General features: G+C 36.0%; 1 protein-coding gene across 19 annotated transcripts in view; it reads right to left on the bottom strand.

The window, feature by feature from the left end:
- Positions 1 to 726: 726 nt before the first annotated feature.
- PPIG (peptidylprolyl isomerase G) overlaps positions 727 to 12164 on the bottom strand; it is a 38783-nt gene continuing 27345 nt past the window's right edge. For 15 of the 19 annotated variants that reach the window (XM_084999411.1, XM_021076271.2, XM_005671915.4 and 12 more), the window contains 4 exons: positions 11526 to 11693; positions 9605 to 9692; positions 6832 to 6968; positions 727 to 6630 (listed from right to left, as the gene is read on the bottom strand). In XM_084999411.1, coding sequence (XP_084855537.1) covers positions 5523 to 6630; positions 6832 to 6968; positions 9605 to 9692; positions 11526 to 11693 — 1501 coding nt within the window. In that variant the 3' untranslated portion in view covers positions 727 to 5522. Of the gene's footprint in view, positions 6631 to 6831; positions 7897 to 8421; positions 9693 to 11525; positions 11694 to 12164 lie in introns of all 19 variants that reach the window. The other 4 variants (XR_014829519.1, XR_014829522.1, XR_014829521.1 and 1 more) reach the window with 2 other exon arrangements.

The raw sequence follows: 12164 nt of genomic DNA, 5'->3' as shown, positions 1-12164 counted from the left end.
GGCATTGCCGTGAGCTGTGGTGTAGGTCGAAGGTGGGGCTCGGATTCCTTGTTGCTGTGGCTGTGGCTGGTGGCAGCTACAGCTCCAATTAGACCCTTAGCCTGGGAACCTCCATATGCCGCCTGAGCAGCCCTAGATAGAAAAGGCAAAAAGACAAAAAATAAATTAAATAAAAATAAGAATATTCAATGTTGGAGTTCCTGTTTTGGCTTAGCAGTAACAAACCCAACTAGTATCCATGAGGATGCAGGTTTGATCCCTTTCCTTGCTCAGTGGGTTAAAGGATCTGCCGTTGCTGTCAACTATGGTGTAGGCCAGCAGCTACAGCACTGATTCAACCCCTAGGCCTGGGAACTTCCATATGCCACAGGTGCGGCCCTAGAAAGCAAATTAGTAACAGTAATATCCAGTGACATTAAGTATATTCAGAATATTGTACAACCATTATCATTCATCTGGTTCCAGAACTTTTTCATTGCTCCAAGTGGAAACCCTGTACCTACCTAAAAATAGTACACATCTGCTCTAATCTGCTAATTTGACAAAAGAAACATAGGTAAAATTTGTGGCAAAGATGTAAATTAGAACAAACACATTTTGGGTATTGAATTTTGTAAGGCAGGGAGAGGTAAAAATTATGAAGCAGCACTTAGGAAAGAAATACATATTAGGTTACAAAATGTTTAGGAAGAAACTTAGAAAGCAATGAAAACAAAAAAAGCAAACTGATACTAAAAGTGTTTTAATACACAATTGGCACGGTCCATATGAAGCACTCACATTTTACATATTCTCTTGGCTAAATAAAACATTTAAAAACACTCCAGAATTTGAGAGTTTAATAATCACCTAAAACATACAAACCACTGAATGGTCAGAACATTTTTACTTAAGCATATATATTTTCAGCGACTAACTCTCATGTTAACTAGGTTCATTTTCCCTAAATATGTCTAATTTAAATTAAAACAAGAAACCAAAAACTAGACAATCTGTTTTACAAAACTCAATTAACATTTATATGGCTTTACAATGGTGTTATATTAAAACTGGCAGGCACAGAATATAATACAGTGTTCCCAATGCTGAGAAATTTGGAGGAATTAAAAAGCAAAAGGGTAACATTCCAGTAGATAGTAATGCAAATTCCAAGTATAACCTTAAAAGTTTGCTAAGGCAAAAGACACACTGCAACCTGAAGCATTAGGATTAAACAATTACACTAGAACTTATTCCTAAACCTGGAAATTGTCACTACTGGCTAAATTCTTAAAGAAGATAAGCACTGTTAAACTCATTGCTCAGTTTTTTCCTAATACAAACTCTGTAACCCTATGTGTAAAATTAAAGTAGTATCTTAATGGATTTATCATTATTTAGTTTTTAATAAAGGCTGAATAAGCTAATACAATAATTAAAAAAATACAAAAACAAACTTTATTATAGTATAGTTTATTTAATACAATGTTTAACTATAAAAGTTGATACAGTTTTGAGTTTAAATTCTGTAAAATGCAATTTGCAGAAAACAGTTACTAAACTAATAAGAGAAGCAGCATTTTGAAACTAATTATACAATTGCAACAACAGCTTTATTCCTAAATTTCATTAAAAAAATATACATCACAGTGACTTTAGCTAGGAAAAGAAGTGCATTAACTTCATTTTGTTTTTCTCTTCCACAAAGAGAGCAGCCACAACTCTTAACACCCCCATTAACAAATCCCCAATTCATTTATTGTTTAAATACTATAAACACACAAAGAACAAAATATACACCATGTGCTTTTGGTATAGAAATTTGCTTGAAAAAAAAGGGGGGGGGCATGGAGGCAGACACACAAATCAATCCCACCACACCCTCATGTACATAAAATCAGCATCCCTCAATAACTCCATCCTCCAAACCTGCTGATGGAATTTTTAACACTTATGTGATTTTTCTTTTCCTTTAATACTTCTTGTGTCATACCAAAGGCCAGATTTTTAAATTTGCTTGAATCCTTTTAAAGGTAGTTAAAGCTCACTATTAACCAATGTTCCACTTCTGGAGTTTATTTTTTAAACAAGTATCTGTAACAAAACATCTTTTCACAATAATTAGGTTATAAACCTACAATCCTTGGAGAGTTTATTCAGCTATAAATGTATGAATACTAAGCTGAACAATTAACAGTAAATACAACCAAAGGAAACAAAAAAATAACCCATTTTATGTGTCTTTGTAACAACTATGTGGTATACATTTAAAAGACCTTTTGGTCAAAGTAAACAAGTTTCTACACAAATCTACTATAAAGGTTCAAAATGTGATAAAAAAAAAAAAACTGCCACCTAGAGTGAAGCAAAATTAACTACTAAAAACCATACTAATTTGTTTCATACACTAACTTGAAAATAAATTAGAATTGTCAGTGAATACCATTATTCAAAATACCAGAAGCCCAATGTGTTCCTTTCCCTCATATTAAGAAATCTTTACTTTTCACTTGAATATATTCCACTGAGCACAAGAATCAAAGGCCATTAGGCAAAGCTAATATGAATCAATATTACACTTGTGCAAAGATAGATTTATAAGACAAATTCTTTGAAACTTCAGTGAGGAATCTGATTAGGAAACATAGAAACTATAATGCTCTATGAACTCACTAACTATAAATCTAAAAAAAATTTAAAGCAACCTAGTCGCTTCTCTGCAGTGTCATTCATCTCTCTGCAGTGCCAATTTCTGTGGCATATGGTTTATCCAGAAAAAGAATTCACATGAAATAATAGTCATGAAAAATTTCTCAGATGTTGCCAATCAAGCAATAAAAACAAACCAATTTAAATATCTTTAAGAGGATATTAAGTCAAAGATACTTTCAGGTAAACTATGAGCTCAAACATACTATTAAATCAATTTGACAGGGAAGAATAGTTGACTTTTAGGAAAAGTTTTTCAAAGAACAAACTACAGGTGTCACAACTATTAAAAATGTAATCAAAGGAAAGGATGTTTGATCAGTGTGCTAATCAGATGCCAAAAGCAGATGAAGTTCAGTTAATGCTGTCTGATCAATTTCTAAATGTTATCTATATTCTTAAAATAAAATCTAGCTGATTGTCATCTCTCACTCAACTCCTTCACCATCTGTTTTATTGTAAAAACAGACTTTTCTAAAGGCCTATAAATCCTGGGAATGCAACTGCTTTTTTGATAACCACATCAGAATACTATTTATAGAAACTACTAATTTTTCCCCCAATAGTTACTTGTCTATAATTCTTAGTAGGTAAAGCTTGGGGGTCAGAAAACATAGAAGTATGTTTACTTAGCATGAGTTTTCTCTTAAAATATAATTGGTTACTAGAAATCCTTTTTTTTTTCCTTCCTTTTGTCTTTTGAGGGCTGCACCTGCGCATATGGTGGTTCCCAGGTTATGGGTCTAATCGGAGCTACAACTGCCTGCCTACACCACAGCCACAGCAATGCCAGATCCGAGCCCATGTCTGTGACCTACACCACAGCTCATGACAACGCCGGATCGTTAACCCACTGAGCAAGGGCAGGGATCGAACCCGCAACCTCATAGTTCCTAGTCGGATTCGTTAACCACTGCGTCACGACGGGAACTCCTGTTTCAAGATATTCTAAACAGGAGTTTCCATCACGGCTCAGCTGTAACGAACCTGACTAGTATCCATGAGGACTTAGGTTTGATCACTGCTCAGTGGGTTAAGGAACGGGCGTTGTTGTGGGCTGTGGTGTAGGTCGCAGACATGACTCAGATCCCTTGTTGCTGCGGCTGTGGTGTAGGCTGGCAGCTGCAGCTCCAATTCAACCCCTAAAACCTGGGAACTTCCATGTGCTGCGAATGCAACCCTAAAAAGACCCAAAAAAAAAAAAAAAAAAAAAAAAAAATCTAAACAATCTTACAATTACCCTATTATGTAAAAATGGCTACCACAATGCCAAATGTATCATTAGTGTATTAATCATTGTAAGTATTATGTTAATAAGCACTGCTTTTCCTCAGTAGAAATAGCACTGAGTAGCTATGGAGCCTACCAGGGAGTTACCTGGTAACAGAGTAGACACTACATTGACAAATATTAAAGTACAAAACACGCTAGGGGGCAACTACTAATTGGAATTCTGAAATTTCTTTTCAAATGAGGCAGGTTTTGTGTTTACTGGATGTTTAGTATTTAAAAGGCCACACATTCCTAAAATAGCAATAAGCAACACAAAATTCTAAATAAACTTTGGATATCTTTAGTGTTTAACTCTGTAAGATATCAAATTTCACAATTTTCACCTCTACTCTACGTGGCAATATTATACAAGCCAAGTTAAAATAATGATAAGTTATGGTATAAAGCCACCAGAGTAGAAAGAAACCCGAGTGATAAACATACTACAGCCTGTATATATATATAAAGATGCATTTTCTTGCCATTTGAAATTCACAGCTATGAGAATTAAAGAAGTCAGTTCAAGTAAAAAAAAAAAAAAAGACAACCATGCACAGTTAACACTGTATATAGGTCAGTGGCCAAAAAAGAGAAATCTCAGAAGTTAATATGTCAATACTAACCATTTTTAGAATCTAACTTAAAAACCTGCACAAGCAGTATGTTTTAGTGAGAAAAGTATTTTTTTCATTTTAGAGAAGGGTAATGATGATGATAAAACATTCCCCCAAAGCAACAATTTAATCTCTTCAGACCAAAAGCAACATAGAATTGAAAATTACAATCTGATTTTCAAGGTATAGTTCTTGTCAGATGCTGTATAACAGCAAGCCCGGCCCAATCAGTACATTAGCTTAAAAAAAATACTCAACTATATTTATAGACAGTTAAATAAAACAAAACTAGGCAGGAAAAATATTAATATGAAATAAGCTACCAGTAAAACTAAGAAGAATAACATACGAAGTACAATATAAATAACTAAATATTTATTTTAAAGCACAAATTACTATAAAATCAAAGTGATGACTTAATAACAAGTTATTAGGGTCCCACTTCCATGTACTTAAAAGCTGCTGCTGCAAGCGTCTATTATAAATGTAATTGAAAAATCTATACAAGATTTCTTTTATCTAGTGGCTTCCAAAGTTATTTTAATCATGAGTAACACAAGCTTTTGTAACAATGTATTCCAACAATCAGTTATGCTTGTTTCCAACTGGCTGATCAGACAAATTAGGGTGTAGCATGTTTGCTATTAGCTGATTGTTGCAACACAAAAATGCATACATGAAATAGTTAAACACACAGCACACAATATTACACCAAAATGTTTTTCTCATTTCAAGTTTATTAAAACTTTAGCAGTACAAATTATCCAGGTTGCAGATTATCAAAAGATCAACTCAATAAAGTCCACATTGAAAAAAAAAAAAAAAAAAAAAAAAGACAAACATAACCCCAAAACAATGAAGAGAAGAAAACAACATAAAAGAGATTCATCAGCAAGTCTCTAAAACTTAAAATTTGAGACAGAATGGAAATAAGTTTATGTAACTCACTCATCCACTTTTGTCTTCATCTGTTCCAGGGCTTGATTCATGATCAAATTTTTTATTTTTATCATGTGTGTGGTCATTTTCTTGACCCTTTGATTTTTGGTTTTCTTCTTCCATTGAGGATCTGGTCTTTTCATCCTCCTTATTTTTCAAAGTAGAGAACTTTAATTCATTGTCCTGACTACTTTGTTTCATTTTTGAGAATGGACTTGGATCTCTATCAGCCTTTTTTTCCCTGTTACTATTTGAGCTACTATGATCACGATTTTTAGAGTACATTCTCTTCTCACCTTCGGAATTTTCTTTTCTGTGTGAACTTTTACCTTCTTGGTTTCTGTATTTTTCTTTGTTTCTGCTTTGACTTTCTTCTCTTTCTGAGCTCCGAGAATCTCTCCTCCTCCTCCTTCTATCTTTACTTCTTGATCGTCCTGGTGTTGCTCTTCTCTCTCGGCTCCGTGACCTTCCTCTTCTCCTGTACTCCTGCTCTCTGTATCTATGATACTCCTTGCTTCTGCTGCGATCTCGGTCATGACTTCGAGACCTCACTCTTCTGCTCCTGTCCCTACTTCTGCTTCGTTCCCTTGTTCTGCTATTGTAACTGTGTTTGCCTTTAGTTACATCTCGTTCTCTACTCCTAGACTGTGCACGTCTGTCCTTGTCCTTGCTTTTATTATGATCGTGCTCATTACTTTTGGATTCTAACTGTTTGGACTTCTCTTTACTTCTACTCCTTTCCTGATCTTTTGCTTTAGAATCAGCCTTTTCTTTTTCTTTAACATTCTCATGATCCCTTTCTTTACTCCTTGACCTCATCCTCTTTTCTTCATGTCTAATATGCTTTGTATCCCTTTCTTTACTTTTGGATTTCTCTTTGCTCTTACTCCTACTTTTCGATTTGGCCCTTTTCTTTACCTTATTTTTATATTTATCATCTTTTTCTGAATTTCTTCTGATGTCTCTCTCTTTGCTATTAGATTTATGGTCTTTAACTTTCTTTTCCTTTTCAGTTTTTCTGTTTGGACTCTCAGACACATGCCTATGATCAGTTATTTTTTTCTCTTTTACTCTAACTGGGCTTCTTTGATTTTCTTTTACTTCATTTAACTCACTCCTAAAAGGAAAAAAAAAAAAACGAAAAAAGTTTTTGGGGAAACTTTGTTAGGAAAAGAATGGTATATCATTAACTGACGAGATATTCTATTGTCCTTAAGATATTCAGAAACAACTGAAATGGCTGTATATAAAGTAACTTTATGTACAATAGTTAAAAAAAAAAACTGTTACTACATTTAAAATAAAAATTAAATCTTACTTATCCCCTTTGATCCATCTTTCACCACTTGATACCCTCATTCTTTGAGCTCTCTGCATCTCTTGCCTCCAATGTGGAGGAGTCTCACTACGTCTGAAACGATCCCTTGATCTGGATCTAGAAGGAGTTCGATAACGCTTAAAAAAAAATAGAGGGAAAACAATTAACATAAAAATACAAAAGCATTACAATACTTATTAAAGTGGACATATTTCTAGGTTAAGAAAAAATGCCTGATATTTGTGTGCCCTCTTTCCCAATTTTCAGTTAGGAAATCAATGAGGCATGACATGGTTTGATATCTTTGTTTTCAATGCTAATGAAATGTGTGCTTACATATTCTTGTTTTAAGTATTTCTTGGGTTTAATTTTCTAAAAGAGTAAATACTGACAGATAAAACCCACATCAACCAAAACTCTTTTGAATCTTCAATCATTTTTAAGAGTAAAGAGGTCTTAAGGCAACAAAGTTTGAGAACTTCCATGAGAATAATTAGGAAGCCATTTACAGTTCAGAGAATATACAATGGTAACTGAACTAAGGACGGTGAGAGTGTAACTTGGGAGAAGCAGACAGATTTCAGAGTATTTGGAAGGTTTGATGGGACTGGTGCTGGGTAAGTTATATAAAGTAGGAAAGAGGAGAAACAAAATGATTCTTGGGCTTCAGGTGTAAGTAACTGCACAGGTGGTGGTGTCTGTCAACTGAGTTTAGGAACTAACACTAAAAGGAGCATCAGGTCAGAAGAAGAAGTGATTTGCTCAACATGTAAGTATATGCTGACTCTGAAGTCACTATTAGGTACCTGAATGGCCACTGAATAAGTCTTTAGTGCCAGAAAAGCAGATGAAAAACTGAGTTATCAGGAGTTCCCATCATGGCTCAATGGTTAACAAACCCAACTAGTACCCATGAGAACAAGAGTTCACTATCTCTGGCATCACTCAGTGGGTAAAGAATCTGGTGTTGCTGTGAGCTGTGGTGTAGGTCGCAGACATGGCTCAGATCCCGCACTGCTGTGGCTGTGGCAGACTGGCAGCTACAGCTCCAATTCGACCCCTAGCCTGGGAACCTCCATGTGCCACGGGTGCTGCCCTTAAAATTCAAAAGACAAACAAAACAAAACAAAACAAAAAAAAACCTTCAGTCATCAGAATACAGGTACATAGCGAAGCTAAAAGAATGATGAGATTGTGCAAAAAGCATATACTCAGAGTGAGAAGACTTAGAACGCTGAGGTACTACAATACTTGAAGATCAGGTAGAGGAGTATGAATTAGCATTGGAAATTTAAGATAGATTGGCCAGAGACAGGAAGAAAGTATGATGGAAGCAAAGGGGAAAGGGTAGTACAAAGAGGAAGGTTAAATAAGAGAAAGACTGAAAGGACTTCAGTTCCTGTTGTGGCTCAGGGGAAACATATCTGACTAGCATCCATGAGGAAGCAGGTTCGACCCCCGGCCGTGCTCAGTAGGTTAAGGATCTGCTGTTGCTGTGGGCTACGGTGTAGGTCAGAGATGCAACTTGAATCTGGAATTGCTGTGGCTGTGGTGTAGGCCAGCAGCTACAGCTCCAATTTGACCCCTAGCCTGGGAACCTCCATATGCTGTGGGTGTGGCCCTAAAAAAAAAAAAAGACAAAAGAAAGACTGAAAAGGATTCACTGGATGTTAACATTGAGCAGACCATAAAGCAAGTGGTGTTTTCAGCAGAATGGCAAAAGATAAACTGAAATGCCTGAGAAATGAGTAGGAAGTAAAGAAATAATATACTAAGTATGGTCATGTTTGTTAAAAGTTTTTAAAACACAAGATATTTAAATTCTGGTAAGAATCCAGTGAAGAGAGAGAAAGAAAATGAAATATAAGAATAGGGTTATGGAGTTCCCACTGTGGCACAATGGGATCGACAGTCTTTGAAAATGCTGGGTTGAAGGTTTGATCCCCAGCCTGGCACAGGGGGTTAGGGATCCAGCATTGCTGAAACTGTGGCTTAGGTCGTGATTGCAGCTCAGATCCAATCCCTGGCTTGGGAACTCCATGTGCCTCAGGGCGGCCAAAATGATTTAAAAAAAAAAAAAAGAATAGGGTTATCATTAATATTTTTGGGCTGCACCCGTGGCATGCAGAAATTCCTGGGCCAGGGATTGAACCTGTGCCACAGCAGTGACATCACTAGATCCTTAACCCACTGAGCCACTAGAGAACTCCAAGAATAAGGTTAATTTTTAACAAAAGTAGAGACAAGAGTGGTTAGGAAGTAACAAGGGGGCATAAGAAAGACTTCAATCTCATTTTATACCATGTACAGGTAAAATCCATTAATATCCCATGGATTTTCAGCGTGGAAGAACCAATACAAAGAAGTTACTATAAAAAGAGGAAGTTACTATGAAAAGAGAACATGTCATTCAATATCCACATCTATTCTAAATTTTAACTACTTTTGTGTAAAACAGTACTTAGGAAACACTCTAAAATTATTTAAGGAGTTTCTGTTGTGGCTCAGCAGTAACAAACCCAACTAGTATCTATGAGGATGCAGGCTGACAGCTGGCCTTGCTCAGTGGATTGGGGATCCAGCATTGCCATGAGCTGCGGTGCAGGTCACAGCTGTGGCTCGGATCCCCTGTTGCTGTGACTGTGGCGTAGGCTACAGCTCCGATTGGACCTCTAGCCTGGGAACTTCCATATGTTGTGGGTGCAGCCCTAAAAAGCAAAAAACTTAAGATAAATGCAATACTATTATGATTTCCGGGAAAAAAATTACCTACCCTTGGTCCTCTTCCTTTAATTTTCCTGCCAGACCTAGTAACTAAAAGTCGCCTCTGGTATGAAACAGGCTGGGAGTTAGGTAGGTTACTAGAAGGAAGCAAAGGGAAAATTAAAACATATAATTTTATAAAAATAAATCTGGAGAATATAGTTTTACTAACCTAAACTAATAAATTTAAAATCATACATATAATCAGTGGTTCTCAATCAGGAATGTTGTCATTTCCTATTAGGTATCTGGAGAAGTACAGGAGCATTTTTTTCCAACTGTCAATGACTAGAAAAAAGGCGAGGTGCTATTGGTACCTATTAGCCACAGTCAGGAATGCTTTAGCTTGTAATGTGTGAGGATGAAGAACTATTCTACCTTCAGACATCACTGTGTTCTGCTGAGGAACACTGTTACATGATCATTACTAACATGGAGCCAGCTTGATAGTACTAAGGAACATAAGAACTCTGAGTAGACTACATGCTGTTGAGAAAACAATTTTAAAACTATCTTATTCTAAAGTAACTTATTTTCCTACAAGCAGTTGTTTACTGGTACTAAAACTATAGAGAAGTATAATTAATGTGAATTAAGCAAAGACAAGATGGTTTGAATTAGCAAAATGTTTATCATGCTTTATACCAAAAAGGGAAACTATTTATTTTCAAATAACATGAGTTAATATTATTTTTTGACCATGCCAGTGGCATGTGGAAGTTCCCAAGCCAGGGAATGAACCTGTGCCACAGCAGTGACAACACCAAATCCTTAACCCACTAGGCTACCAGGGAAGATCTGATATTTAATTAGCACTAACAATATTCATGTAGGAGTTCCCCTGGTGGCTTAGCAGGTTAAGGATCTGGCATTGTCACTGCTGTGGCTCGGGTGGCTCCCGTGGCATGCATTTGATCCCTGGCCCAGGAACTTCCGCATGCTGTGGTTGTGAGCAACTCCCACCCCTCCAAAAAAATCCATGAAGTTATATTTGAAAGTGATTCAAGTAGTTCTGGCTCTGGCTCAGTGGGTTAAGGAACCAACATTGTCTCTGTGAGAATGCAGGTTCAATCCCTGGCCTCATTCAGTGGGTTAGGGATCTGGCATGCAGCACAGATCACAGATGAGGCTCCAATTCAAATCCTACCCAGGAACTTCTATGTGCTGCAAGTATGGCTATATAAAGAGAAAAAAAGAAAAAAAAAAGAGCATTCAAAAGTAGTTCAAGTATTTTCTCCTTAATATCTAACTCCCTTAGAAACATCCCTTCCTAATAACTGAGAAAAAGTAAACTCAATCCAATCCATCAAAATTACCTCAAGTTTTAAGTAACTAAGACTTACTTTTATATTTTTACTGTATTGTGAAAATACAGGGGGAATGCTCAGATTTTATCACTTTTATGTTTTAACAATATATTTCTGATCATAAATAAGAGAAATACATCTACTTTTTCTATTTTTGGACATAATTATTAAAATAATTCATAAAGAATTAACAGAACTAATAGTAATGTGAATTTATACAGAAAAATTTTCAAAGTACTTGAATACGCTATCAATTTTCATTACCACAATATTATAAACCAGGTAAGGAAAATAACATTTTCCCCCATTTTCTTATTTGCTTAAAAGTTTCATATATACAAATTTAACAGAGTAAAACACTTGTTCGGAATGCCACTTGCAGTGCTTATTTTTTTTAAGAGTAACTTTTACTCAAAATGTGTCTAATTAAATCACCTATCTTTTCACCTATGTGATTAGCAAAAACGAACTTTGCTAAACATCACCCTATTAAAAAATTTCAACCTTGGACAAGGTCACCAATTAAATCTCATTTTAAAGCAAAAAACGGTTTTAGGAGAAAAAGAAAAGTTCTATGGTAGAGAATGTTGTAGGCCATGCTATAAAATAAACATATTCACATACCTCTCTCTTTCTCTCTCCCTCTCCCTATTTTTCCTTTCTTTTTCATCAGCTTTCGGAGGACTTTTTCTCATCAGGAATCTGTTTTCAGGTATTGGAGGGATCTCCTCTGGACGGACAGTAGACTGGGGTTGTGCTTCAAGATTTTCAGCCTCACTTTCACTAGATGCGCTTAATAGAAACACACACAAAAAAAATTCCATTTGGTTACTATGTACCTACCCCAATTTTCCAACTGTTGATATTTCTTTCCTATATAATATGTACAATATATACACCACCCTGTCTACTATCACCGATCAAAGATGCAATTACATGGGGAAAATATTCGTTCCTCTGACAAACAAAACCAACCAAAACCCCAACCAAATGTCCCTGTTATCACACTCTCAAAATATTTTCCAACAAAACAGAACCAAAATATAATACTCCATGGGCAACACTGATAAATTTATAATTCTTTAAAATATAAGCATGGGAGTTCCCATCGTGGCGCAGTGGTTAACGAATCGGACTAGGAACCATGAGGTTTTGGGTTCGATCCCTGCCCTTGCTCAGTGGGTTAAGGATCCGGCGTTTGCCGTGAGCTGTGGTGTAGGTTGCAGATGTGGCTCGGATCCCGAGTTGCTGTGGCTCTGGTGT

Source organism: Sus scrofa, chromosome 15, assembly GCF_054392235.1.
Source record: "Sus scrofa isolate SSC_HxYL_T2T_F1_AM1 chromosome 15, Sscrofa_HxYL_maternal_Yorkshire_Landrace_v2.0, whole genome shotgun sequence".
Lineage (NCBI taxonomy): Eukaryota > Metazoa > Chordata > Mammalia > Artiodactyla > Suidae > Sus > Sus scrofa.
The sequence above is the reverse complement of the archived record's forward strand: the minus strand, read 5'-3'. Positions and strand labels throughout refer to the sequence as shown.